The 27901-nt window shown below is 49.7% G+C and overlaps 10 protein-coding genes across 10 annotated transcripts; 6 read left to right on the top strand and 4 right to left on the bottom strand.

The window, feature by feature from the left end:
- Nucleotides 1-620: 620 nt before the first annotated feature.
- LTR84_001801 (uncharacterized protein) lies at nt 621-2351 on the top strand (the record flags this gene model as incomplete). The annotated part of the gene is made up of 1 exon (XM_064845419.1): nt 621-2351. One exon carries the CDS (start codon nt 621-623, stop codon nt 2349-2351), a length of 1731 nt encoding a protein of 576 aa, XP_064706964.1.
- A 539-nt stretch (nt 2352-2890) lies between these two features.
- Nucleotides 2891-5605, top strand: LTR84_001800 (uncharacterized protein; the record flags this gene model as incomplete). The annotated part of the gene is made up of 1 exon (XM_064845418.1): nt 2891-5605. The coding sequence occupies one exon, from the start codon at nt 2891-2893 to the stop codon at nt 5603-5605; it is 2715 nt and encodes a 904-aa protein (XP_064706963.1).
- Nucleotides 5606-10314: 4709 nt separating this feature from the next.
- Nucleotides 10315-11025, top strand: LTR84_001799 (uncharacterized protein; the record flags this gene model as incomplete). Its single annotated transcript, XM_064845417.1, has 1 exon — nt 10315-11025. The coding sequence occupies one exon, from the start codon at nt 10315-10317 to the stop codon at nt 11023-11025; it is 711 nt and encodes a 236-aa protein (XP_064706962.1).
- Nucleotides 11026-12456: 1431 nt separating this feature from the next.
- On the bottom strand, nt 12457-12912 carry LTR84_001798 (uncharacterized protein; the record flags this gene model as incomplete). Its single annotated transcript, XM_064845416.1, has 1 exon — nt 12457-12912. One exon carries the CDS (start codon nt 12910-12912, stop codon nt 12457-12459), a length of 456 nt encoding a protein of 151 aa, XP_064706961.1.
- Nucleotides 12913-15070: 2158 nt separating this feature from the next.
- HEM2 (Aminolevulinate dehydratase) lies at nt 15071-16301 on the bottom strand (the record flags this gene model as incomplete). The annotated part of the gene is made up of 2 exons (XM_064845415.1): nt 15071-15979; nt 16050-16301. 2 exons carry the CDS (start codon nt 16299-16301, stop codon nt 15071-15073), a joined length of 1161 nt encoding a protein of 386 aa, XP_064706960.1.
- A 551-nt stretch (nt 16302-16852) lies between these two features.
- Nucleotides 16853-17931, bottom strand: LTR84_001796 (uncharacterized protein; the record flags this gene model as incomplete). The annotated part of the gene is made up of 3 exons (XM_064845414.1): nt 16853-16947; nt 17008-17217; nt 17268-17931. 3 exons carry the CDS (start codon nt 17929-17931, stop codon nt 16853-16855), a joined length of 969 nt encoding a protein of 322 aa, XP_064706959.1.
- Nucleotides 17932-18524: 593 nt separating this feature from the next.
- On the top strand, nt 18525-19919 carry LTR84_001795 (uncharacterized protein; the record flags this gene model as incomplete). Its single annotated transcript, XM_064845413.1, has 3 exons — nt 18525-18601; nt 19404-19607; nt 19661-19919. 3 exons carry the CDS (start codon nt 18525-18527, stop codon nt 19917-19919), a joined length of 540 nt encoding a protein of 179 aa, XP_064706958.1.
- Nucleotides 19920-21151: 1232 nt separating this feature from the next.
- Nucleotides 21152-21787, bottom strand: LTR84_001794 (uncharacterized protein; the record flags this gene model as incomplete). The annotated part of the gene is made up of 2 exons (XM_064845412.1): nt 21152-21715; nt 21782-21787. 2 exons carry the CDS (start codon nt 21785-21787, stop codon nt 21152-21154), a joined length of 570 nt encoding a protein of 189 aa, XP_064706957.1.
- A 647-nt stretch (nt 21788-22434) lies between these two features.
- LTR84_001793 (uncharacterized protein) lies at nt 22435-23370 on the top strand (the record flags this gene model as incomplete). Its single annotated transcript, XM_064845411.1, has 2 exons — nt 22435-22573; nt 22667-23370. 2 exons carry the CDS (start codon nt 22435-22437, stop codon nt 23368-23370), a joined length of 843 nt encoding a protein of 280 aa, XP_064706956.1.
- A 435-nt stretch (nt 23371-23805) lies between these two features.
- LTR84_001792 (uncharacterized protein) lies at nt 23806-27804 on the top strand (the record flags this gene model as incomplete). The annotated part of the gene is made up of 1 exon (XM_064845410.1): nt 23806-27804. The coding sequence occupies one exon, from the start codon at nt 23806-23808 to the stop codon at nt 27802-27804; it is 3999 nt and encodes a 1332-aa protein (XP_064706955.1).
- Between the last annotated feature and the right edge of the window lie 97 nt (nt 27805-27901).

Here is a 27901-nt window from a genome sequence, read left to right as displayed (position 1 = left end):
CTTCAGAAGATTTTGAAGAATGTGCTCACGGGAAGAGGCCGATCCACCAGGGTATGATCATTTATATGCACAACTTATGTGCACTTATTGATGGCCGGCAATAGTTTCAATAGGCGAATGCATTGCCAGTGGCGCAAAAACTATGTTCAGGGTTGCCCCAGCTGACGCTTCGCCCAGCACTGTACGAGGTATTCTGGCAAATCAATAGGGTGGCGACCAGAGGGGGCTTCGGTGGTCTGGATCTTGAATCCAATGGCTTCACGCTATTTCTCTGTGCCTCCTAGACGGATGGACAGAGGCAACCCCTTTGGTCAACCGGTGACGTGGGTGTCGGGGAGCCACAGTGGTGCGAGGCTTGGGCTGCAAGGGGCGGAGGCCAGCACCTACGAAGTATTTTACCCAGTAAATTAGCCTCGGCTTGCACCGCCACTGGGGCATCACACCTCCTGCGAGTCTGCGACCACCCTCTGTTGCTACAGTTGTCTCAGCTCAATCTTCACTTGCGTTTCCTTCCCCCTAACGAAGCCTATCGCCTCCCTATTTTCTCACTACGCGCCTCGCTCTGTGAATATGCCCTAGAGCTTCCAATAATTTTTCTTGCGACAAACCCAGAATTCTGGATGACTGGATACTGGCGCAGCGCGAAGGGCAGAGGTAGAGTGTTCCGCAACCAGGGGACCGTCGATGATCGGTTGTGGGATTCTCTACAGATTGACCTTTTTTTGGAGCCTTCCGATGTCCTATCACAAGCAGAAGCCTACTCAGCGGAACTTCTTGTGGACGTTGGTGAGGCAATTGTGCAGCATCAGAAATCGAGAGCAGAGAATGTAGATCTAGCTCGAGCTACAGCTAGATCGTCAGCCCAGAACGAACACCTTGATGAACACCTTGGTGGAATTCTTGATGAAAAGAACATCGCCCAGTTTGTTGCGCTCAAGACCGTTCAAGATATTGCCGATTACCTCAACCAAACGCAGAAATTCCGCGTTTTCTTTGTTCGCCAGAAGTATTCTTGGGGCCCGCTTCTGATTACAAGCCATCTATTTGATTACTTGGTTGGGAGAACGCATATGTCGCCCTTGGTGAAAAGCTTTATTTTGCACTTTGGGGTTCGGGAACGCGAAGTTGAAATTTCGCCTCCGGCCCTTAGGTTTGTGCAGCTGTCTTCGGACCATCAAGGCTCTGAAAACTGTCATGAATGTGTGTATGGCTTACGTTTCATGGAGCGAAATGGGCGTAGCGATTCTGAAAAGCTCTCTAGGGGGTGGTCCTTTCGCCAGGCCGCAATATCTTGTCGATATGATCCTCTAGAGGATGGCGTTTCGTGGATTTTAATTACAGTTTCCAAGCATATGGAACAGCAATTGAACACCGTCGTAAATGACAAGGAATTCATCAAGCAGTCCGACCCTATTGAAACCCACTATCTACTGATAGCCTCTGCGATCTCAAGTTGGAGGCAATATCTAATCGATCTTTCTGCCGAAACCGATGCGCATTATGCTCAACTCCTCGGCACATCTCCTAGTGACGAAGGACCGATTGACTTGCACGAATCTGGGAGGCGTCAAGAACTTTTGATACTGGACCAGAATTTTCTCAATGCGCAACTCGCTACTAGTGCAACAGCAGAAACCCTGTGTGCGCTTCTTTCAGCATGGGAATCCACGACTGAAACTTCCAGACTACACACCAACTATAGCAAACTCATTCGAACCAGTTTTAAGGATCAAGAGAGAGAGCTGCGACTCATTCTTTTACAGATCGACAACCTGCGCAATAAGCTAGCAGGAATAACAAATCTGCTCTCGAGTTTCTTGGATCTCAGCAGTGGGTATTCGCTCCAGAACCTTGTCAAAGAGTCGGGCAAGGAGAACGAAGAAATGCGCAAGCTTAGTGAACGCATGCGCGAACTGGCCGAAGAAAGCACGCAAGACGCTGCGGCTGTCAAAGTGCTGACAATTCTTACATTGATCTATCTTCCCGTCACCGTGGTATCTAACTTTTTTTCGACTTCTTTCGTGAACACGACAAATTCGCAAGGCGGAGAGGGGGGCATCACAGTATCCGGTGACTGGTGGATTCTGGCTGCAGTGTCTATACCTTTGACGCTATTCACCCTGTACATCTGGCTAGTGTGGACACGCGTGAAGATCAACCACTGCAATCGGCCCTGGTGGCAGTATGCTGTCGGTATCGGCCTTTTCAGAGGCCCATCTAAACTTGCTGCACAAGCCAACATGCTAGAGAGGAGATCGGTAGGCGGAGTCGGGCCATTGGCGAATCGTGGAGGGATGAATGAGGAATACGCACCTGGAATGCTGCCTCGGGCATCGTCTGAGCTGTGCTAAACCCTACACCACCAGTTTTATGCATCGAATGAGAAACGATTCCCCAGGTGACACGAAGGCGTCCAGAAAGGTCTAGGCGCGGGGTTTCGGCGAGTGCGTTGTTCAGGGCGCTGAAGAGGCTGAACCAAAATCGCTTGGCACAGACGATGAGAGCCCACTGCCAATCGTTCCCTGGTTACAGCAAGCCCCCACAGGGGATGGACAGTGTGATATCAAGTGACGTCCTGCCTGCCAAGGAGCAGGTGTCTGAATCGAGGCGACATCCAAGCCACACCGGTCTACACCGGTGAAGAGGACGACCAATAGTCATGAAAGCTTTGATGGCAGCCGCGGCTGCCCTCCCTTGCGGCTCTGCAGCTTGTTTCTGGGCTCAAGGCGCGTTTCCTTGCACTTCTCTCAGAAGAGCCAACCCATCCGTAGATGCAATATCAATCCTCCACAAGTGTGTTAGTTGCGACAATTTCTCCTTGACAGTCTTCACCGCAAATCCCGCGATGGGCGAACTTTGATAACACCAGAGCGTTCGATGCTGCTTTACAATGCTCAAAATACCCTTATGGAAACCTAGGAAGGTATTCCAGCGTAAACGCAAAACAAAACAACAAGAACCTACTAGTGGCAATAGTGGTTTAAGCATTTCAAGTCGATCAGATATCGATGGAACTCCCAGTTCTATCGATCCTGCTTCTAGTCGAGCCTTTTCTTCGAGAGATCTGCCCGATCTGGAAAGCACCCAAAAGGGAGCGCCTTATCACGATAACGAACTTTCAGCGAACGGCATAGCTCGGGCACTCCCTGAACGACAACCATCATTCAATAAGCGGATGCCAGCAGTGCGTCTCCCTGATCTAGAGCACACCGTCACACCTCCAGATCAGACTCGGATCAAAGCCAGTCAAACCCTTTGTAACCTCGTCATCAACTACTACCAAGAGCCGGTGGCCCGTATCGAAGACTTGTTAGTGGACTATGAGGAAGAGACGGCCTTCGAAGAACTGGCTGGGTTAGCCACCAAGGAGCTAACAGCGCACACTGCGGGATCGGCCGAAGCCTTCTATTTGAAAGTGGGTCGGTTTCAATTGAAACGAGTTGACACAGAAACTATAGCATATCGAGGCATCCTGGAGAGCAGCCGTGAATGGCATGAGTACGTTCCATGGAGAATACATCAATTTCTCGGGAACAATCGCAATGTACGCTTCTACTTAGAGATTGAGTGGGAGTATTCGAGCCTCCAAATCAAACCAGTCCCTGACCAGGAATACAAGGAAACTATCTGCATCGCCATAGAAAACAAGATAAAAAGGAACTGGGAGGGCAAAGTGTATGTCCCACGAAGAGACCTTGATCACATTATGACGCCTGATACAATATCAAAGTTGATTCGCGACGACAAAAGCCTTCACGACGGCAAGTTTTTGATAATCAATGGCGGAAAGAAATTGGAAGAAAGAGATAATTTTCTTGAATTCATCGACAGGATCTGGCTCTGGGGGGCGCGCTTGATGGCGTTCTGTGTGTATGCAGAATTGCCTCTTAGCTGTTTCTATCAGATGTGGGAGAAAAAACTCAGGAATACGAACCTTCCTCTCAGCGATAGCGACTGCCCAGATCCATCCTATCGTCGGAAGTTCAGCATGGTCGTCGGAATCTCAGGCGGTTTTGCGGCCCACACGTTTGTCATGAACGAAAAGAGTCACCCAGAGCATCTCCATCTTCCCCGCGACGTTGTAGTGCCTATTCTCTTCGACAAGAGCAATGACGAAAGCCTTCTTGGTAAAGGAGGTTTCGGGATCGTGTATGAGGTCCGTATTGACGCAGACCATCATTCGTTTTCAACTATGCGAGACGAAACTTTTGCATTCAAAAAATTTTATGATCTGAGTGCGCGTACTCAGGCGGAAGTTGCAAACGAGTCGAGCACGCTTACCCGGCTTGCAGAGGTACCGCATCCTAACATTACAACCCACCTAGCCTCGTGGAACCAAGATGGGTGCTGCTATATGTTATTCCGGCGTGCGAACTGCAATCTCCACACCTATATGGAAAACCCATCTCCACAGCTGACAAAGCCAACTATGCTCGCCCTGCTTTCTCAGATGAGAGGGTTGGCTGATGGGTTAAGACACATTCATAATTTAGGACCATCGAACCTGGAACCGGATCGTGTTGATGAGGACGTCAAGGGCAAGGGCAAACGCAAGGCGGGCCGGCGTCGCCAAGCGTGTTTTCATCACGACCTGAAGCCTCGCAATATCCTGGTAACTGTCAACCCTGACACTGGAGACTTGTTATTCTCAATCAGTGACTTCGGGACGGCAAGAATTGGACAGATCCTCTCGGGCTCCGCTCAACATAGTTTTTTCCCAACCCGTCCATCCGCGGGCGATGCTGTCTACGGCGCACCAGATGCTATTTTGGAAGGGAGTACGTCTCGCCCCTACGATATGTGGTCGATGGGCTGTATGTTTTTGGAGCTCTTAACGTGGATTGTGGGGCTTGAAGAAGAAGACAACGTGAAAAATTTTGCGGACAGGCGGATGACAGATGCTACTGATCCTCACGGCAACCAAGACCAGTCATTCTGGTGTCAGGATAAAGGTCATAATGTACATCTCAAAGCTTCTGTTATCAGGCAGCTGCGGATTCTCAAAGATCGTTGCGAAGGCCGGGGAGTCTTGCCACATTTGGTGCGTGTCGTGGGCAGGTTGCTCAATATTCGAGCTCAAGACCGCCTCAACGCCTCTGAGCTTTTTAATGCTCTTGATGCTACCATGACCCAAGCTGAGTGGGACTTGAAAAATGAAATGTTCTACATCGATTCTGGTTCAGATACATCTCAGATCGCCGCTCCACCCAGCTCTATCGGTGATTCGGATGGTCATTCACGCCGGCCTAGTATCGACAGTCGCGCATACCCAGCACAATACGGAAGCCACTTAACCCCCGACTCTAGGACCAACAGGCGATTCACGACTAGTGAGGTCCCCGAAACCCACGGACAAAGAAGACAAAGTATCCATGGTAGGCACCATAGCTCTCCAGAAGCCGTTGCCCAACCACTACTAGGTCTAGCCACGAGAGACATCCACAATTGGATGGAGCAGTCCAGCCCAACAAACGAAATCGAAACTCCCACCACGCCCAGGATAGCAATTTCTCAGGCCAATGATGAGCTCGACTACGAAGATCTACCTCGCAATAGATCTCGGACATCCGTTCACGACTCCCCATTTGCTGATGACTCGAGCTGATGAATTTCTTTTGTACCATGTTCAACTTGATAGGCGTTACGTTCGGAAACAGTACCGATTCGGGGTTCCATCATATGTAACATAGAGCCTGCGAGGCTTTCCAAGATCTTGTAATTATATGTATCTGAAGGTTCTGCTGAGTACACGTTCATGACATAGGAGTAATATTTCTAATGCAAGGCGCCTCGTGTCTCAAAACTTGTTACAAAATTGTATGGAATGCTACTCTAACGCTTGCTATGACTTGAGGATCAGGATGGTGCTCTCAAGTCCTCGGGATAATTTTGTGTTTCGTGCCCAACTTGACCTTCTCGGCCAATTAACGCATCAAGGGTGTGCTGCTCCCGAAGAATGACTGTGCCCCAAGGGACACCTCACATCCTGGTAAGTCTTGCGCAATGCTACCTAATTGCTTGGGTGAAGTCAAATCCGTTCTGGGCTGTCAGCCCTCTAGTCAGCCTTATTGTCAACCTTGGAAACGGTGCTACAAGCTTTCCTCATCCTATGCAAGCCTACCATGATGTTGGGGCCGGGCCTAACAGAATGCTGGACTTCAGCCAAGTTTTTGGTATTCGCCCACCCAACCGGCTTTTCCATTGCTTTTCCTTGCCACCAGCTTTGCATAGTCGTGATTCAAGACACTGGTTTTCCGCGCCTTTGTCGAAGTATCGGATTCAACCCTCCCACTCTCGCGCCATCACTACAAATCTCTCGTTCCACGATAGTAAACGCCATATCCACCCAGTTCTGTCTCTGGCTCATTTCCCATCACATCTATTCCTACCCACCACTTCAAAGAAAGGACAAGAATCAACGACATAATGCCGCCCTCCTCTCTGCCATCGTCATCATCGTCTGTGTCCTCGGTAAACTCATGGCCCAGCATCGTGCGGCGTCAGGTCTGGCCCGTGATCGGGATCAAATACAGCTACCAAGACCGTTACATACAAACCGAGAAGCTTGCACTGTGGTTACGAAACGCTTTTGGAGCTGCTAATGCAAAGTTTATTGTAAGCTCCTCTGACTCTCTTTCGCCCCCGATTTAGAGATATTCAACTTTGGGAATTGCCAGCTTCCGTCTTTCGTTCGTTTGGTCCATTTGGTCCCTTTGTAGTTAGTTGGCATTGGAAATTGGGCCATCGAAGTCTAAGGAGAGAGAGTGAACCCTTTTGGGAAGCTTAGATGTGGCCCCGAGGATTTGAACACAAATCATTCTCTCCCCCCCAAATTTCTGAACAACTGAACAAGTTGGAACCTTTCTGTCTTCTTACTGACACGCAATCCTTACCTCCCTAACAATGCCTTATCCCAGCATTACAACAGTCACTATTACATCATGGCACCGCGAAAACCCACCAAGGTGAGTAAAGCAAGCGCCTGTCTGTACCTTGTTGCCTGGCCGTCATCAGGGAATATCGGAATGAGTAAGATCTCTAATGAGAAACAGGATGAACTGCAATGGCTGATGGATCCGGGTCGCCTTGAATGTGACTACCTCGCCGTCGTCTGAGAGACTTTGGTCAAGTAGGAAGAGTGAGGAAGCAAAGCCGTGCGTGTCTACATCCTGGTAGGCTTTAAACAACCTGCCAAATACTACACACTTCACACCGTGACCGAAAAACGGACTTATGGCCCTCAAGTCTTGGACTCCAGATAGACATCCGCGAAGTTACAGGTAGAAGAAAATTACATTATTTTGTGTACTATCTCGCTATTCTACGGGACGCAAACACGTATGGAGATCATGCTGCCACCTTGATGGACCATAAAGATGGGTACTGAGTAAACTTCGGGTTCGGTTTGGCTTAGTTCTCTTGATGAGAGGCAAATCACCAGATCAAACGACGAGCACCATTGAAGCTTTCAAATTCAAGTACATAAGAAATTATTAAGGATGGACAGGTTTGGCCGTTCATTGCCCCAACAACAATACCATGGGATCTCGACAATCTCGACAAGCAGCATCGACACCGTCACCTCATCATTATGCTTCAATATTCTGAAGGGTTGATGGCCACTGCTGAATGCTCTTCCATCGGCATCGACAATTATCAATATCCACTAACAAAATGTCACCGCTACCTCGTGACCGCTTCCATTGGTTTTGTAAAGATTGAATTGCTACTGGACTCCTATCCATGGGCGTGTATGTTTGATCGTCACTGGTGAAGTGTTTCCACTGCCTTTTATCATGACTGCCCTTTGTTGTCGCAAAGAGGCAGGTTATCATTGCTAGGGTCCCTTTCTCGAGCATTGACAGGAACCCCGTGCTTGAGGAAAAACAGTATCAGGATTTTGAGACGAGTGGCCGATGCTGCTTCGAATGCATTACAATGGCATCCGCCTTTGGTATGGAAATCTCTGCCCGCGTCCTTGAACATTTGCATCACCGCCTCACATTCATCTGGAGATGCAGCTGGGAATGCACGGCAAAAGCATCCTTCCTGAGCTTTCACAGTTTCTGCGTGGGCCAGCAGAACTTTCTCAATGCTAGTATGACCCAGGCTCTCTTCCTTGTGGAGACGATTACCGTTTTCTCTTCCATGGCTGGCAACTTCTGTCGGGTGCTTGCACATAGTGACACCCGGTTGTTTGGTAGTCGAAAGAAGGTATTTGGCAAAAATCACCACGTTGGCCGCTGCGTTAGGTTGCCTCAAATGATCTGCATAGTCACAAATCCCTCGGATTACAAGACATGAGTAATGAGTCATCAGGCCAGCAGCTTCCATTTCGTAACACAGTGCTCTAGATTGCCAGGTCTGTCGATGCCGCTCACTGGTGCTCTGCATCCTTGCGTCTTCTGGAGCCAACATCCCGAAAAGGAGCTTTGAAACTATAATGTCTGGAGGCTCCCGGTGAACAATCGCATTGTTGAAATGATTGCAGCCACCGTGTTTGTGCCGATGTGTTTCATCTTGCGACCGATCGAAATTGGAACAAAGTGGCCTTTTTTCCCCCACTCGTGAGACTCTTGTTCCGGAACTGTCCATTCAAGGCTTACTGGACTCTTCACTTCATGCAGGAGAGTGGCTCGATCCGGACATACCTGGTTTTGTAAGTGGATTTTCGTCCGTATAGTGGGTGAGCATGTTTCAAGGAAGTGCAATACGGTTCTGTCTAACAGTTTGGGGGGTTTGTTGGTTACGGCTTGGCTATGTGCCATATTGGGCTGACTGACAACCACATCGCCAAGCCGTATATCAATGAGGTTGTTCGGGGCAAATATATCACCTCCACCGCCCACGCCGACCACAAGGGCGAAACGAATGTTGGTGAAGGTCATAGAAAGATTCCGTGCCATAGTCGCGGTTGAGTGTGCATCACACACTCCTAGGTGGAGGGACGAAACTCCCACATTATTCCCAGAGACGCGACCTAGCAAATAGGTGCTCGTATCGTGTGGGATTTGACTCTTGAGCTCTCCATAAGACTCATCCAGAATTGCTTTTACGGCAGCAGTTTCAACGGGCAATGCGCAGATGATGCCAATGCGATATTCTCCCATTTGTTCTCGAGAAAGCTTAGTTGTCAAACTCTGTTGTTCCCCCTATATTTTTGTGCGTTAGTTCAGGTTCAAGATCATCGTGGGAAGCTCCTTCCAACCTTCTCTTTATCGTTGGTCAGCAAGCTTGCAAGGCTCGGTGCATTTGTTTGAAGACCCCCTATGACAGTATCATAGCTCTCTTTCCCAGTAATGTCTGAGCTGCGCCTTTGAAGAAATTGCTGGACCATACTATTCGTGAGCTCTTCTCTGCAACGTTCCCACTCCGAGCTTTGGTATAGGCTTGATTCAGCGACTTCACGGCGAGATCCTGTTAAACCGGAAGGACTGTTGGCTTCAGACGTCATTTGGGTGGTTGGAGAGCAAAACAACATGCTTTCGGACGCAGGTGAGGAAGTCGGAATATCTGCGTGTAAGTGTCTGCATCAGGCTGGTGTGCTTCATAAATCACCATCACATTGACACTTCCTTCTCGTTCAGCCGGGCTCATTTTGTGGGATCTTATTCCAAACAGGATCAGGCGAGAGTAGTCATTCACTCTACATGCAATTGGCTTTCGAGTCGACCAAGCAAGGAACCGGACGGTGGACGCACATTTGCGCGCAGTAGTGGCTACTCCGTCAGCGAACACACAACTGAGTGCAGTAGTGGCTATTCCGCCAACGAATTAGGATGTTTGACGAGAGCTTATTGGGCACAATACCCAATAACCACCGAAGTTCATGCAAGCAAACACCAAAAATACAAATCCAACACGCTCCCCATCTCTACGAAATTCAACCACAACAATTCTGTGTGGAGGTGAGGGATGCTCAAATGATATTTGGGGGGCAAATCCAGCACGTTGGATTGTAAATTCGATCCCATTCGCGTTACCTCTAATTGATACCACCCGCATTCAATATTCGTCTTACTCTGGCCCAACTGCACAGATGATCAAATGTCAGATCGTCCTTTGTATTGTCCATACGCTGTGTGGGATCCTGGTCGATACTCGGAGCACAACCATCAAGAAGCAAAATACCACACATGCCGAAGCAAGCTCCTCAGGAATATCTCGCGTTTCAAACAACATCTGTACCGCGTTCACAAAAGGCCAGAAAGTTACTGTCCAGTATGCTATGAAGTCTTTGACTTCGGCACTGAGCTAGAGCATCACATCAAAGAAAGGTCTTGCATTGCTCGAGGGTGCCCTTTTGCGGAGAAAATGACAACGGACCAGTGCTCAGAAGTCAGAAAGAAAATTCCAAATCGAAATCCGGCCGATTCGTGGTTCGACATATATCGTATACCGTTTCCCACCTCGCCTTTGCCCCAAAGCCCGTACCCCGATGTCAATATGCAGGAGTATCGCCAATTCCTAGGCTTTTTCAAAGAAAATTTCCCTTCCACCTTTCGGCAACAGATGGAACTACGGGGAGGCATGGTGTTGACGGACACTGACATGCAAGTGATGAGAGATGAGGTTCTTGAAGATGCAGCATTGGCCGCCATCGAGCAGCTCCAAATGACCTTTAATCCGAGTTTGAGCCAACAGAGCGACCTAATTGAGAGACAGACTGGCCAGGGCGGGGAAGACCTTCAGGTTCAACTCATTTCGCTCGGCGTTCCACTGGCAGCTCAAATGGGACTGACCGATGCCTTGTCACCCGACTCTGAAACCCAATACGTATTCCCAATACCTGGAGAGTTTAGCGCATCTCGTTTTTTTGTCAACCAAGAAAGTCGTCACCTGAGGAGTGCCTTGTCCGTTTCCCCTCCGCTCGACAGTCTAGAGCACGCACATGAGCAGGAAATGCCTCGATATGTCAAGCCATCTCAGGTAGATTACGGACGTGCGAGTCGCATGCAGACTCCTCCGTCGGCGCATTCAGGCGCAAGTTGGACTTGGGAAGCTGAAATGGAGTCCTTGAATTAGGGTGTTGGAGATTCGCAGGTGGATTCAGACGAGATGACAATCCAGTATACTTTCCGCGGCTACCTATGAAGTACTAGGTCAACCTTGGAAATATGGAGCTGTCGAACACCACTAATTTAGAGTGGGATTCGGGAATGATGACTTACCAGGCCCATCCGGCCTGGCGCGCATTGGGAGGATTTTATCTCATAAGTGCTAAATATTCATACAACAGGCATTCGGCTCATTCTTTGCAATGTGCGATAGATGAAGCCCTTTAAATCCTTAGCGCTAAGATAAGCAACAATACTACTATTGAAGAATAAAATTTGAACTTGGAATGCCGATAAGTTGCCCCACAGAGGCATTTAGCCCATACGCTAACTTGTCGCATTTTGAGTTGCACGAAAAAGGTTACCGGATGGGCCCTTTCGGAACAGCCGCTGACTCGTAGTAGAGCGTTCGTTTCCGTAAGACTGGAGGCTTGACCGGCACAGCATGTTTCCGATCTCTGGGATTCCACCGACTAAAGGATCCAAAACTTTCAGCGCCACGAGCTTGGAGTCCATTGTTGACCTTAGCACAGTCAATGGTAAACAAGGAAAGGTAAACTACATGAACGAAACGAAATCAAACGGCTTACAAGTAGATTCAGTCAGCTGTACTGAAGACTTGTTTTAGGCACGCAATTCTCCCATGGATGTGACAGCCAGCAATCGCAAAACTTGATAAACAGCACTTGTGCGTGCACCGTGGGCGGTTCGATATGATCGTCAACGACAGCACAGTATAGAGAGAAGACGCAGATCGGCCCTCAGCGTCAAAAAGCGATGGGGGCACTTCCAACTCACCGTAGGGCCCCTCGGTCTGACCTTAAGTACCTAAGTAGGTAGGTATGCAAAGACTTAGCTCACCCAAAACACCCAACTAGGTAACTATCAGGAGCTCCGTATTTACAGAGGTTTACTATAAGCGGCATTCCCCATAGACTGAGGCGACGGATTTCCCAAGTTATTCGGGCCCAATCCACCTCATAGCGGATAGAGCTAGACACAAATACGTGACGTCCCCGTGTTTATATGACCTGTATGAATCAGAATATCGACTTCGTCTAAATGCTACTATGGTGGCATTCTATGGCGGAAAGGAGCATCCTATACCTACCCAAGGTCGATTGGCAAGTCATGTAGACATGAACAACAGAATATACCTACACCACGTTGTAAACAGCAACAGAAACTCCGTAGCCAAGGTAAATATACTCTCTGCATTTGCACGAGTATCGAGCTAGCTTCGAATGTGGCTCACGGCTGACTTTCACACCTCCTGGTCACAGTCTTTGGACTGATCAAGTCCTTGTAGTGTACACATTTTTACTCTTTGCCGCCTCCAATACGCTCGGACTACACTATTGCAAAACTCTTCTGCCGTAGTCTAAGGATTCGGACGCTTTCAACTTGTCGCCGTGATTGCTCTGGCAGCAGCCTCAACCTCCGACCCAAAGTCAAAGGTGCCACCGAACATCATTTGCTGACCAGGAGTCAAGATGATGTTACTGATCATGACGCCTCGACCGATTGAGTCTGTCCACTTTTCTTTCAAGGCGGCACCGGTCATACGAGGGTATTTACTATCTTCCACCAACGCGGGGCTTTCGGTGAAATCGCTGCCTGGCTGGATGGCCAGCCCACGGCTGTGTTTAGGTGCATCGGGTGGGAGATAGGCTAGAACGTAGTTGTTCCACGTGTTGAGTTCGAAGTCGATGACCCAATAGAGCGTGATGGGGGTGCTGTTCTTGTCTGGTCTACCGTTGGCTTGCAGTTTGCAAGCAGGGTGTGATAGAAGTGCGTTTAGGAGAACGGCGTGCTTTGACGCTTGCTCAAATCGAGCCTTGGAAGTTGATGTCATGTGAGGCGCGGAGAAGGTAGAAATTGAGACGATGCTATAGTCAAGCGAGCTTCTCGTGTCGGTAGGGTGGGATGCTTAGGTGCAATTGGGATCTCACATTCCTGACGAAAAGTGCGGTGTGTGGAGTTGATGGAATGAGAGGGGTAAAATGCACACACTTTACGCGGTCCATAACGCGTCATGACGCGTTCATCTCAATTTAGCGCGTCCTTTATTTACACCAGCAAGCAAGTCTTCCTGTCTGTTATCGAACTCACCAAAGGGCAAATGTAACGAGCAACCTTCATTGTCCATTCATACAGACACATTGCTGCAAGACTAGCACATCTTACTGCGAGGAAGTGCAACTCATTCTCCCCTCAACTTGAAGACTGAAACGCGGTTATCTCGCTCGTGGGCACCAGGTAAGCCCAACACCCTCCCAGATTCATCATACTTCAGAGTATCACTTTCCGAGCCCCATGGCAGTCCGCTTCCAATCCAGTCGATAGCCTCGGGAGCTTCACCTGGAAACTTTTTCACCACCCAAGGCACCTTCTCCCAGCGATCGCCCACGCCATCAGAGCAGTCAGGGACACGGTCCCCGCATCCAATTCTGATGTTGGTCGTTCCTGGATTCATGTATTCCTTCATCCTTCCTCCACAGACCTTGTTCATACTCTACGCCATGGTCAGCCACACTGCCGCTACCAGAAGATTAACTATCGTCGCATAGTAAAGGACTGTACCTCTTCTCCACGACAAAAGACTATACAGCACCTTTCCTCTGGCCACGAGGACCAGGTCCACCTTGCGATATGTTCTGCGGCCCTCACATCATAGCTATGTGGTTCCCTGCCACCGGTAATCAGACTGCGACGAACATTTAGCAGTCAGAAACCTTTGTCACCTGTTTGAAGCCAGCGCACCTGATTCTATTTTTCTAGGCACATCATATTTAGCCTTTGCAGTACGACACGGATGAATGATAACTTACTCGCAGATTGACGAATATGAGAGGCATTGTGGGAACCAGGATGAGAGAATATGCATTCGAGAGGATAGCTAACATGCCAGAGGCGATAAACAATGAGAGTTTCATGATGAAATGGAAGTGAAATGGATATATCTTCCTTGCTGTCAGATCAGAAGCATCTCTGGGCAGCCTGAAAACCAAGGATGTTGGGCTAACTATATGCGAAGACCGAGAGTTATATCAAAACTTGTTCACCACGTGCAACTGGGAAGAGTAACATTGCACCTATCTGAAACCGGAATTATCTTGCTTACTGAACGACCTTAAGTACACAGCGACCAACCCAAATCCATCCGTGTGGAGAGTGGCAGCGTTTCAAGCAAAGGAACAAGCCAAGCATACAGGTTTGCTCCATAGCACAGGGCCTCAATCCCGCCTTATCATGGTTGACAGACATTTGTAATGGAGAAGGACAGTGCCACTCCTCACGCGCTCAAGCGTTCGGATGGTGCGCAGAGAATTAGGAATTGCGTGAAATACAAAACCCTGCGGGACAGGTCGTTGCACAGCGAGCGCTTGGCAGTGTTGCGGGCAAATTGGGCAGCAGAGGGTTATCACTGTTTTACGAATCCCAGAAGGATCGATGTCACTCACAGGTCAGATAGCATGATCGGATCGTGATTCTGCACTCAAGTCAGCTGCGGGGGCACGCGTTTTGATATCGTGCACACCTGGTAGTGAGCGTGTCTGACATCGTTACGCCGTCACATCGCCATACGCCCAAGTACTGACAACCACCGAGCGTATGTATCAGGGCAACAAGTTCCTCCTTTCAAAGAAACAATCTTGTCTGAGAATCTACGCTACGTCTTGCAACGCACGATATCAGGGATAGCAGATCCGGTTGAAATCGTACTGAAATGTGGAGAGTGTATCAATTCCTTTCGCACAAAGTCGGGCATCAGGTCTATTTTATTTATACTTTTATCTTATGATCCGCACCTTCCGCTCTCGCTCGCCCGGATTGACACTGCTAAACGCCGCCATCACATCAAGATCATGAAAAGGAAAGAGGCGTCCTGGTATCTCGTGAATCAATGTGTAGAAGGGATGTAAAACGTTGAGCATCATCTCTGCTTTTCTCTATCACAGCAAGTGCAAAAAGCAACCCCATAAGGAGGGACAATCTCGTCCGCCATCTGTCTATGCGCTCAACCAGTCGAGGAAATCAGGTGTGAAGTAGCTGATGACGATGCCAGCACCAGCGCGCAGAATCCCCTCGGTGCTCTCGAAAGCCATGGTTTTCAAGTCGAACACACCGGCCTTGGCTGCCGCGTGAAGCATCGCATATTCGCCGGACACCTGATACGCCGCGACGGGCATATCCTTGGCGAGCTCCTTCGCATCGGAGATGATGTCCAGGTATGAGCTCGCGGGCTTGACCATGATGATGTCCGCACCTTCCTGGATATCTCGAACGATGGCCCGTCTCGCGAGACCGCGTCCTCCGGGAGGCAACTGGTAGCATTTCCGGTCGCCGAAGCTGGGACACGAGCCTGCCGCGTCGCGGAAGGGCCCGTACAGGGCGCCGGAGAATTTGGCGGCATAGCTCATCAGGTTGACCTGGTGGGAGAGGCCGGCCTCGATGAGTTTCAGCTTGATGGCGCGGATGCGGCCGTCGTTCATGTCAGAGGGGGCGACGCAATGTGCGCCGGCTTGGGCGTAGGCCATGGCGACGTCGGAAATCCGCTCCACCGACATGGCGTTGTTGAGGCTGCCGTCGTCGCGCAGGATGCCGCAGTGCCCGTGTGACGTGTATTCGCAGAGACAGACGTCCGCGACGATGAAGAGTTGTGGGAAGTTTCGGCGGAGGAGCTGGATTGCTTGAATGACTGGCCCTTCCGGGTCGTCGGCGGCGGTGCCGAGTGCATCTTTTGCGGTGGGTGCGAGGGGCACGCCGAAGAGAATAACGGAGCGGAGGCCCTTTTGTACAAGAGGGGTGAGGAATGAGACGAGTTTGTTCAGGCCGAGGCGGTTTTGATTCGGTAGGGAGGGGATCGGAGTGACTTCGTTAGGGTTGTCAGTGACGAAAAGAGGGTATATGAGCATTGACTGCGGTCGCTTTGTCAGTATAGAATTTCGCGAAAGGTGTTGGAGTGGAACTTTGGGATGTGTAGCCCACCTTGGTTAACTGTCTCTCAGCTTGCCATGCTCTTGACAGCGGATGACTGTATCCGGCGTGCAATTGACTCGAGATGTCGCCTGCGATGCTCACGCTCGTGGCAGCAGTAGATTGATATGACCGAGCTTGCGACCTGCGCGAGATGGTGGATTGGGCATCGGTGTTGCTGTTTATGGTGCTGCCGCTGGCACGAGGATTCTGTTGCGAGGGGTCGCGGAATGCGATGTCTTGTACAAGTGAGGAGAAGGACATTGTGGATCGTGTTTAGGTCGTGATGAGAGGTAGAGGAGCAGTAGAGGAGCAGTAGAATGTGGTGATGTATAGTGTGGACGACCAAGAGCAACGGCAGAGGTTCCTCAGTGAAGAGTTCTGGTAAAGACTTAGAAAACGGTGTAGGTGAGCGTGAGCAAGAATATTATCTGAGGGCGAGAACGGAGAAGGTGGCGGCGAAGCTCCACCTCTTCCCTTGTTTCCAATTGCGGCCGGAAGACTCACGGAATGCGAGAAGAAAAGAGATGCTTGTGATTGGCGTAGAGTAGTACGATGACCCTTTCGTGACAGATTATTCGTGGAAAGCGCTCGGCAATGGACAAACAATTTCCCGGGGAAATATCTTTTAAGAAGGCAGCTTCACAGCTAATCTAATCCCTGGAGGAAGACCTGCAATTCTTGCAATCCAGACTCTAAATCAAATGCTTCCTCCTAGACCCTATAATATTCGGTATCCAATCCACTGTGGTTGGTCGTCCGGTAACTGTTCCCACTTGAACGCCGTCGCCATGCATTTCCCAATATATAGATATTTACAATTGAATGTCATTGTTCAGGAGGCGAACCTCCTCGCCGGGTTTGAAAGCCGGCAGTCCAATATATGGACATCCATCACAACGGAAAGCATCTGGAGATCAATATGTTAGCTGGGGTTTTGACTAACGCGAGTGGAACATGAAACACTTACCGCCTAAACTGCAGTTTCCACAACTGCCCACTTTCCCTTCGACAGTAAAATCGACCTCGGCAAGGTCATCGGCCTGTAATTTCAATGTATTTAATGCCTTGTCTGCATTCTCTCTAGTTGCGCGATCCTCAGCCTCTAATTTTTCTGCAAGTCCGCATGTGCAATCTTTGCACGCACGTCGTCTCTTAGCCTTGGGCTGGCACTCGGTTGCTATAAATCGTCAGTATATTGAACTTTTGGCGGTGCAGATCACAACTCACGAATCTTGATGGGCCTCTGAAAGTCTTCGTCCTGCATCAACTCATCTTCATCGATCAGTTCGTCGTCCGATTCATTGTTTCCATCATCGAACCCCACACCCGCAGGCACTTCATCGACTCCCTTGCGCTTTCCATTCAGGGGCAGAGAGACTTGATTTGAATTTCCATTGGCAAGTCCACCGGCTGCTTTAGAAGCGTTCTTTCTTCCAAATTTCAAGGGGACGGTCTCCTGTGCGCTGCTGTTGGGTTTGGTAAATCCGACTGAAGACTCAAAGGACAACCCGGCAAGAATGCCTTCATTTTTCTCCGCGACATCAGAACTTCCCAGTTGTCCATCCTGACTGCACAGTTTACCGCCGTCTTTGAGGGCTGCCACAAGCAGAGAGAATACGGCGCGACCAAGTAAAGAGCGACTTTCGGTGCGGGTACTGTCAGCGTCGGAAAGAATTAAAATGAGATCATATGTAGACGGCGGGAGCGAGACGAGACCAAGCGATAGGCGGTCAAGCATCTGTAAGTCAGTGACTGATCTGTCGTAGGATTGCAGGACATTGGTAAGTTTTTCCTGGTGTGACGAGAGGGAGGGTGGTGAGAGGAGAAGGGTTCGTTTGAGAGGTTGAGAGATTTTGGGTGTGGGCATGACAAAGTCATCGGACGTATCCATGATGAATGAGGGCGACATGATTGTTGAAGTTGTACTCGGGCTCGTGGTTCAAATGCAATGGTAGGATGATTGTGACTGATCTGGTGGGGGAGTAAAGGAAAAAAGAGTCGGGTGCGGGCCTAGATTAGAAATCGGGCAAGAACGCTAAGATAAAGTGTCTGGGTGGTGGTTTCCGGGCAATGACGCCGCCCCGCATATGGCTGTGGTTTTAATTGCCTTGAAAGGGTAACGGAACCGCGAGAGGTTTGACACCTAGACAGCACGCCCGGGATGCCTATAAGTTAGTAGGTCTCCGGTGCCTGTAACGCTTGGGGTGGAAGACACGCTGCCATTAACAAGGTACTTGTTCTCCTTGTTGGAGTCTTGTTTGCAAGTGAAACTCTTGAGGTGAGATGCATCACGTGAGGGCTTTGTTCGGAAGAAGCCGTCAGTCACACCACGTACCTAGGTAGCTAAGTCAGGGCGGTCGGTGAGAGACTTTGGACCTGAATAATTACTCGCAAAACCCACCACAAGATGGATCTGATTCTGCGACATTTCCATGTATAGCATTGTCAGTTGATTTATGTCCCTCGGGTCAAGTAGATCCGCGTATGGCCATCAGCAAAGGGCCAGGGGCGAGGAGATTGATTCCGCTGAGGGATGAGAAGCAAGCTAACCTTGTCATGAGGTGATTTACATTGTTCCAAGTAAGCTCACACTCAGGCACCGCTACCGCTGTTGCTGCCAGTGGTTGAGCTGGTTCTCTTCTGACTCTTCTGCACTCCGTACCTGAAAGGTGGCCACTGCCAGTTTATTGCCTTCAAGTTACCCAAAGAGTCGGATTCGTTGAATTGAGGGAGTGGAGAAAGATAGTGCCGGCCAAGCGTTGAAAACCCCGCGCTAATGGCGTTAGAACGGCAGAGTGAATCCGGGGAAGGTGCAGTGCAGTGTCACTTGAGCAGCTTGAGCCTACAGTCTAGTATAACAGAGGTCATGCGAGCAAATGACCTCGATCTGATCCCTGACTAACAAACAAGCCACTCCCTCACACTCATCAGCCTGAGCCTTCAACTTCCGGCTTTCATCTTCCTAAGCTTCACCTTCTCCAATCACCTACCCAATCATTCCCAGTCACTCCCAGTCTCAAACAAACAACCCCAAAACTCAAGCATAACTACATTCGTCTCATTCAAGTTCTCTTCACTTCTCTTGTTCTTTGTCTTCACTCACTTGTATCAACACCATCAATTCCCATCCATCCTACAAAAGTGAGTACTCAGCGTGTTCGTAACCATTGGTCCAAGCTTCGTCCTCCCTTCCCTTTTCTGCCGGGTCGCGTGTCTACCCATCCTCTTCTCCAACTCCAACTTCAGTTCATCCCAACCCTGACTCCTTCTTCAAGCAACAATCGACCACAATACCGACTTCTGATCCCTCAAAACACCCCTCGCCATCTCCAATCTACCCATTGACCATTCTTTTCTCACCAGTAAGTCTACCCGCCCACTCCCAACCACATATCCTGACCTGCCACCAGTGACTCGCACCAACAAGGGAAACGACCGCAACCACAGTGCTTTGGCTGATGGTACCGCCCTTCCTGAAGACCGCCTCCCTCGCTACTTTGCCAAACATGGTCACGTAGACGCTGATCCAAAGAGTGTCAAGAAGCAAGGAGGCGGCAAGGGCAATTGGTAAGACCGCCCATCTACACTCGAGATCGAGGTCGAGGCTGACATGATGCAAGGGGTCGTGATGGAGAAGAAGCTCAAGACTACGGCTATGCCTTTAACAATCAACGTCGTCGCTCCAACTCTTCCACTCAACTTCTGGGTGATTTCAAGACCAAGTTTGAAGCCATGGATGCCGACCCCGTCTTTGAGGAAGAACTACATGGTCCCACCGATGATGACATGGAACAGGCCTCGAACCTCTCCAAGGAGGAATCCACTGACAGCAGCACATTGGGAGGCAGTGTTGTTGATGATGATGATAAGAAATTGTAATAACAGAAACTTTTATCGAGATTGACCGGTCTTTCTTTATGGCCGATTTAATTCTCTCATATGGCGCCAGGATGGTGCTTCACAATATGTATACTGTGACATCAACAGTATTTGCCTAGCAGTCAAATATGTCCGATGGTGCTGGAGCCAGTCGAGGTGCGACAGAGTTTACGATAGTGTACTAGCAGAATACGAATACAATTCCAGTCTTTCTGGAGGAGTGAAACTATGCCTCTTGTTTTCTGTAGTCACAAGCCATCGAGAGCCCCAAAGGTCGCGACGGACCTGATGAGCTTGTGGGCATGGACTCGAGGATGAGCTGATTCCGTCACCGACACAAAGAACCTCGCAATAATGCTTGGACCTCAGGCTCCTCATCGGGCGAAGGCGCCTCGGCATTTTCTAGCACGCTAACCAAAAGTTGTACGGCGGGCGGTGGGACGGGGGCCTGTGTGACTCGCGTCGAGTGAACCAATTTCAAAGTCTCTTTCTTTCTATGATCACGCGCCGATTGCTCGAGGCTTTTGACTTTTGTATATATCGAAAGTGCTCTCGACATCGAATGTTAGCAGTAGTCATGTCACTTCACAATCCAACCCGCCGGCAGAGACATGCGTATTTGAGTATTTTTTTCTTTCAGACATACAAGCCTTGCCCGGAAAGCATCTCATCTTTCGATCACGCGTTTGCACGAGGTGCTATGAAGTCGTTGCTCCCAACTAAGATCAACAGCACCTAGAAGGTTCGGTGGGTCCAACCTCTTCAGATACCTTCCAAAATCCCTGGATTGACCCTCTCAAGGACCTCGGTCAACTCCCTCCATATCTTCTTCTGAACTTTATGACCCTCATCGCTTAGTACAAAATCAGAAGGACTAGCAGTGTCACTGATTAGCCCAGCTACGAACAAATGCCATAAACGATGATGCAAAGAACCCACCTCGTAACCGCACAGGAATCAAGGTATTGTCCATGTGTTCCCCTCCCACCAGCAGCACCATGCATGATGGTTCTGGACCCCATTTCAGTCGATCGGGCCATGATTGCCCTCCAAGGTAGGAAGAAGATCTTGAACACAGTACCCGAATTCCTCATCACGGCTGTCTTCACGAATCCCGGGTTCACAACTGATACTGTGATCTCGCCCGACTTTGATGAGGCGGTAAGTTGCTCAGCCAGTTCTCGAGCAATAAGGAGTTGTATCAACTTTGAAACGTAGTACCTATTCCTGGGTCAACAAATGATCCGAATGGACAAGATATATGCCGACCTATTGGCCATGTCTGCGTCCCTCTGGACTGCCAGCCCATTCAGGATGCGTTCATTCTTCTGTTCTGGGAAATCTGTCATGAAATGGACAAAGGAGCCCGTGAATGTGAGAACCACTTCTCTTCGCAATCGAACTGATGTTTCCCGAAGCTTGGGCAATAGCAACAGGCTCAAGAATGCTGCGCTTACCACATTCACGGTGATCGTGGATTCGTTGTCCTCGGCCATCTCAAACTTCTTTGTGAGGATTCCAGCATTGTTTACAACAACGTCAAGTCGCTCTAGACCCGAGGCACGCTCTGCAAATGATTTGACACTGGCATAAGATCTCAGATCCAGTTCCCAGACTTCCGCAACGCCGGCACGTCCCGTACTTTCGTGGATGGACTGGGCAGCCGTTTCGCCCTTGTCTTTGTTCCGCACAGCGATGATGACTTTCTGTGCGCCAAGTCGGACGAAATGGCGGGCTGCTTCAAGTCCCAGGCCTACGTTGGACCCGGTGACGATGATTGTCTGTCCAGCGTAAGGCTTCGAGGGATATGGCAGGGCTTTGAATTGAGCCGACAGGAAACTCAGAAGCATCCCAAGACCAACAGCCATCTCTGCTAGATTTGGCTTCGCGTTCTCAAGGATCAGGTGGGAAACGATGTAATAGATGATGATCGATCTATGGTCCAAAGACACAGACCAAGAAATTAAGGTGAGAGGAAAAGATGTAGTCTACAGGAATGATCTTCCATTATCCCGGTATGCGGAATCTATATTCATATTGTTCTCGAGCCTTCTTATCGCCCTCCGTCACTCCATCACAGTTAGGCAACCCAGAGAGCTAATCATGAAAGATCAGTGGATAATATCCCTCAACGCTTTCTGATCATCAACGGACGAATACAGACCTCCTCATCCGAAGGCCTGGGTTGGTTTATACAAAAGCCTTGCCGTTGGTTGATTGGAAAATCCACCCCAGACGCACTAATCTTCCTCCGGTCAACCGATGAAAGCAGGTTGCATATTTTAGCGTGTCCCGGAACCAGGACAGTGGCCGCCCCTGCCGGGCAGTGGGTACTCTTGATCAATCACTAACCACGGTCCCATCCCTCTTATATCTTGGAGTCAACACTGGTCACAGACAGCTATTAATTGCCCTGAAAGCAGTTTGCATAAAATGAGGCTTTAATTTTTTCAATTTCAGTCCTGTTCGACTGGCCGAGCTGGAAAATTCTTTGTCTTACTAGTAAAACGCTTCCATGGAAGAAGATCAGCGCCTCAGGCTGGCGCCTATGCATCAGCTGTCTGAAGCACTATGTGACGACGACGACTGGACTGGAATGAAAGATCCTGCAGAGAGACGGAAGCGCCAAGTTCGATTGAGTCTCAGGGCATATCGTATGTCATCCCCTGCCAAGCTAGCTCATTCGTTTCTTTCTGGACAGAGAATGGTCATATAGAGGGATTAAGATGATGCTGACTTGTTCTTAGGTAAGCGGAAAGCAGCACGCATGAACCCACGGCTATCAACACTGGTGATGATAATGGATCCTGACAGCCAGTCTCGGCAGCAGGTCGACCCTGTTGCTCGTTCCAAAGTATACCAACAAATGGTTGTCTCGTTGCCTCACCTATTCATCCCCGCTGCAGTCGATCATAAAGGCACTTTCATACCCATGAGAAGCCTCTACCCGATATCACGGGATCACCTCATGCCTTTGATTGAGTACAATGTATGGCGAGCGACCCTCACCAATGTCCTCATCTTGGGCCACATACATCTCATAGGCCAGCAGACTTGCAGTTTTGGCCACGATGCCACTATCTTTCCCAACCTGTACCGGAGCAATAGCTTACCAAAATCCCTGGAACCGACAACGCTTCAACGCACTCATCGGCACCCTGATTGGATCGACATCCTCCCGTCTCCCAAAATGCGCGACAACGCTATGAGGACTTATCATCTTATACCAAGGGATGAGTTGTGCGCTGATGTGATGGGTCGTATGTCCGGTGGGCAGTATAACACAGATTCGGCGATCATGGTATGGTCGAATCCATGGGAACCGGACGGGTGGGAACTCAGTGAGGCCTTCATTCGAAAGTGGTGGATGCTGGTCAAGGATTGCGATGATATCCTCGACGCGACCAATAAATGGCGTGCACTGCGAGGAGATGATCCTTTGACGTTTTGATTGGAAATATTGAAGTGTTTGCGTGATGAAGTTGGTGTTCAGTCACTTCGGCATTACCTGGCCATGTTACGTAGTCCAGACGAGCGAGCCCCCACACCAAACCTTTATACCTCTGATCAGCTTCTCACATAATGAATCCTTTTCCTCTTCAATTCAAATACCGTTTGTTGTCGTATTGATCTTCACAATGACATGCTGAGATTCCCTTTGCGGGTTCGCTGACTCTTCCTCAGCCTTGTCATGTGATCTTCTTACAACCTTGTCACCCTTACCGCATCTGGCTAGGCCCGCCTTGCTGGCATTGAACGCGCCCGCAGGAACGGGGATTGCGGTCATAACAACTTTCCATCGCAGGAATTCTTTTGCGACCACCATCAAAACACCCAAATCACCATCTCACCCGCGCCTCAACCTGCCGCCTGAGGTCTCCACAACATGTTTTCTCCAGATCCTGCGCGAGCACAATCACTACGGCCCAAAAGAAATAGACAGACTGCAGGCACTGACGACACCATAAAATTACCCCAAGCCAAGCGGAAACGATCAGCTTTACGTCGAGACACATTCGAGCCGTTGGCCGAGGCCAGCCTCAACGAAGTTGCGGGACGTGAGAAGATTGAAGAAAAGAGCAATGGACATACAACACCACCCTCCCAGTCCCTAGAGGTGACAATTCGAGGGAAGAAACCTGAGAAACGCTCTGAACGTTCCGCAGCAGGCTCAGCGGCATTGACCCTTTCCAACAATGATTTCTATACCGTCGTCCAGCTGCCAACCCTTCCAGAGCAGATTCGCAATCACCCCGACATCCCATATTCGTGTGTCATCTCTCCCGAGTATGGCTATGCATTGGCCTTGACACATACTGACGCCTTGATCTGGGCTTTCAATTCCAGCGCATCCACCCCGTCATCTCGAGATGTCATCAACTTCAAGTTACCGTTCCCATCTGCGTCCATTGAAGACCCACTACCTCTCGCCACGTTTACTGCCAAGTCTGCGAGCGGTGAACCCGGACTACTCGTGGTTTCTTCAAGGTACGGCCAAGTCGTGTACTGGGAGACAATATCTAGTGCATCTTCCTTCATCCCAGGTCAGACTTCAAGCGGCGTTCAAGGTTCAGTTCCTGGCTTGATGAGTGGGGAGGTTGTAGAAGAGTTGGTCAATGCAGAACCCTCCGGTTTTATGCTATCACTCAGACATGGTCGAGTTGCTCATCTGACCACTCGTGATCAAATGGGAAGACCTGCTATTGGCGTTCAATTCCTCCGGAAATACACGAACAACACCGGTCTCTTCGGCAGTATCCGCAATGCATTTGGAGGAGACCGCAGGAAGGGAACCCCAATCATCAAGGCCGGGGGTTCGAGAAAGGGACAACGCGATGTTGTCGTTGCTACCGAAGATGCCGAGCTTGAATTCTGGAATACAAATCTCGGTGTTGGGAACTCCCTGGAAACATCTTTCAGTTTCAAGGAGGCAGTCTTGGATGCACTTAAGTCGACCGTGTCGGAGACAACGCTCCAATTCAAGATCCTAGATTTGGAACTGTCTGCTGGCCCAAGTACTGCTTTGTCCCGTAGGGAGAGTCATGGCGCGCCTATGATGGTACTGGCCGCTCTATCTACCAGTACTGAAACGAATTACCATATCATTGAGATGGTCGTGGATGAAGGTGCCAAAGTCAAGGTCGTTCATCCGATTAAGTGTTACACAACACCCATCACAGAGCATCAATCTTGGAGACCACGATTATGCTTGTCCAAATCTCAACCTATGGTCTTCGTCTTATTCGAAACAGCCGTCGTTCTGTTCTCACTGGCAAAGATTTCGGAATCACCATCCTCACAATTACTGATGGAGCGACATGCCCTTCCTGACCCATTCCAGGACTGCATCAGATTTCAAGAAGGGACAATTTTCAAGGTGCTCGGGCATGCTCTCGAAATGTCTGAGAAACAGTCATCGATTGTCTTCGGTGTGCAAGGCTTCGGGATTGTCAAGGTCACCTCGCATCTACAAGAGCAACAAGAAGTGGATGTTGAATCAGATGACTTGCAAAGCCGAGTTACTGCGAAGACCAAGATTGAACAAGCAGTCTTTTTCGGCACTATCAAGCAGAACCCTCTGGATCTCAAAAGCACCACGCAATCGTTCACATCAGAAGAAGTGCAGGCAGCAGCACTGGCCATAAGTTCAGAAATCCTCTCTTCGACTTCCAAGCATCTTCCCAAGACTGCTCCACAGATCGAAGCTCAAATGCGACTTCGAGCCAAAGCCCTCAATGATCTGGCTGAGCATTTGATTGAGCACTATCCGGCACAGATTTCTCGAGTGGTTCGGTTTCAGTTGCTGTTGAATGCCGAAAAACTGGCTGCTGCACAGGCCATCTGGAAAGTGCAAGAAGAGATCCAACGCAAATACCCCCAAGAAGACCGCGAGATGACATATCTCGATTTCACTTTGCGTGCTCTGCACGAAACACGACAGAAATATCCCAACATTGAAAAGGGAGAAAGTGATCGAGTACGACATTGGCTTGTCAACAGTCCAAGTCAAGTAAACCACCTGCTTAGCGAACTCGGAAGTTGTTTGCGAGAGCTGGAGCCCATGGATGTGACAAATCCTGTGGTCATCCGTGATTACCTTCAAGAAGCTGTTGATCTGTGGATTGCAACATATTCAGCCACATTCAAGTTTCGCGAAGACAATGCACCACTCTATGGGCTTGGGGATGAGGTCTTCGAGGATGGAGTGGTGAAGTCTGGATTCCCAGTGGACTTGCCCCATCATCCTTGGAGCTCAGAGTTTGAAAATTTCGGATTCGGCCAGGAGCTGATCTATGACATCTGCAAATTTCTCCACGAGTGGTGGAACGTCGACACGAGCGATAAGAAAAAGAAAATGCCGACTGATATTGATGGAAAACCATATGAAGCTCCTAAAAAGGCAGCTCTCCAAGGATTGGCAGCTCGTCTCCCGGTAGAGGTTGAGCTGTTTTCTCGCCTTGTCAGAGAAGAATCAATTCAAACCATGGTAGCTTTGAGACACAAACAAACCGATCTAGAGGTGTTGAGGGATGAAGTTCGCAATCTCAACGCCGAGGTCAGAGACCGTATGAAGAAAGCTGTGCTTGCCATTTCCCATTTCAATATGCCAGGTGCGATCCACCTTGCAGAAAAATTCCGGGATTTCAGCTTGTTGATGGAACTGAATTACACATATGGAAAATCACTCGAGGAAGACGCTTTTCGGAATCCCTCGCTGGTTAGCACCAACGAGAAGAAGCTGCGAGAACTGGAGGAAGCTACCGAAACCTACTTCGATCGCTTTGGCAAGGGCTGGGCATTTGCCAACTTCAGTCAACTCGTCGTTGATGGAGCCTGTGGAACTTTGCTGCAACGAAGCCAAGAGGATGAGAACAAACGAAAGTACATCCAATGGTTCTTCAACAGAGCTCAGGAACACGGCCAGCAACTTGGCAAGCTTAGCTGGATAACGGATGTGCTGATATCGAATGACTATTCTCATGCGGAAAAGACACTTGCACACGTCTCCACAGAAGAGACAGTCGATGTCTGGAACAAGAAGACTGAACTCGCTCTTGCTAAGTTGGCACATCTAGCAGCTGGAGGCGAGGATTTGGAAAAGTACAACAAGGAAATCGCGTTGATTGATGTCCAAGAGGTGGTGCATACGCATGTTAGAACAGCCTTGGGTGCAACCGTTGACGACAAGGCTGCGAATGATCTTGCCTCCGAGATATTCGCTACCAGAGTCACTGCGAAGACGCCTGCTCTGAAGCGACAATTAAAGAATGGATTGAAGTCGCTCCTCTCCAGAGTACCTCTATCGCCCGAAGAACTGGTCGATGTGTTGACACTAATGGACCCTACCGCATGGGAGGGAGATCCACTAGACGATCCTAATATTGTTGGGAACGAGTTCAACCTTGCCTTACGGGTCGTGAGGATCTCAGCTTCATTATCGACACCCCTCCAAGACGATCTCCGCGCACTCATCTGGAGACGAGCAATGGTGCGAGACGACTGGCTCGCCTTGAACAACACGGCCGGCAAAGACGACTCCGAAGTCGAGCGCGCCATGACATCAACCAGCCTGTACAAAACCCTCGAAGCTGCCTGCTTAGCCGACCAAATGGACGGCGAACCCCTACAACTGCTCTCACCAAGTGACATCCTCGCTCGCGAAGTCTTCTCTGGCGCCCTGCAGTACCGCTTCGTCGAGAATGAATTGGACGGTATCCGCAAGGATCTCGAGAAGGAGCAGGCTAGACTGAAGTCTTTTGTGGATAAGGGGCGGCTCGAGGAGCATTATGGTGGTCTGGTCACGTTTGCGGAGCGTCAGGCCAGGGAGTTTGCGGATCGCCAGGGGGAGGACATGGCGAGGGAGGTCACTGAGGTTGATGCCTAGGCTCAGGATGAGGCCCAGGTTGGTAGTTATAAAGCTGGGTTGTGAGCTTGAGGGATGTTGTATTTGATATTGTATGTGTGCCAACAGAACAACGGGG

This window comes from Exophiala bonariae (assembly GCF_035927105.1).
Source record: "Exophiala bonariae strain CCFEE 5792 chromosome Unknown scaffold_11, whole genome shotgun sequence".
In the NCBI taxonomy this organism is placed as follows: Eukaryota; Fungi; Ascomycota; class Eurotiomycetes; order Chaetothyriales; family Herpotrichiellaceae; genus Exophiala; species Exophiala bonariae.
Note: the sequence above shows the minus strand (reverse complement) of the source record. Positions and strands in the feature narration are given on the sequence as shown.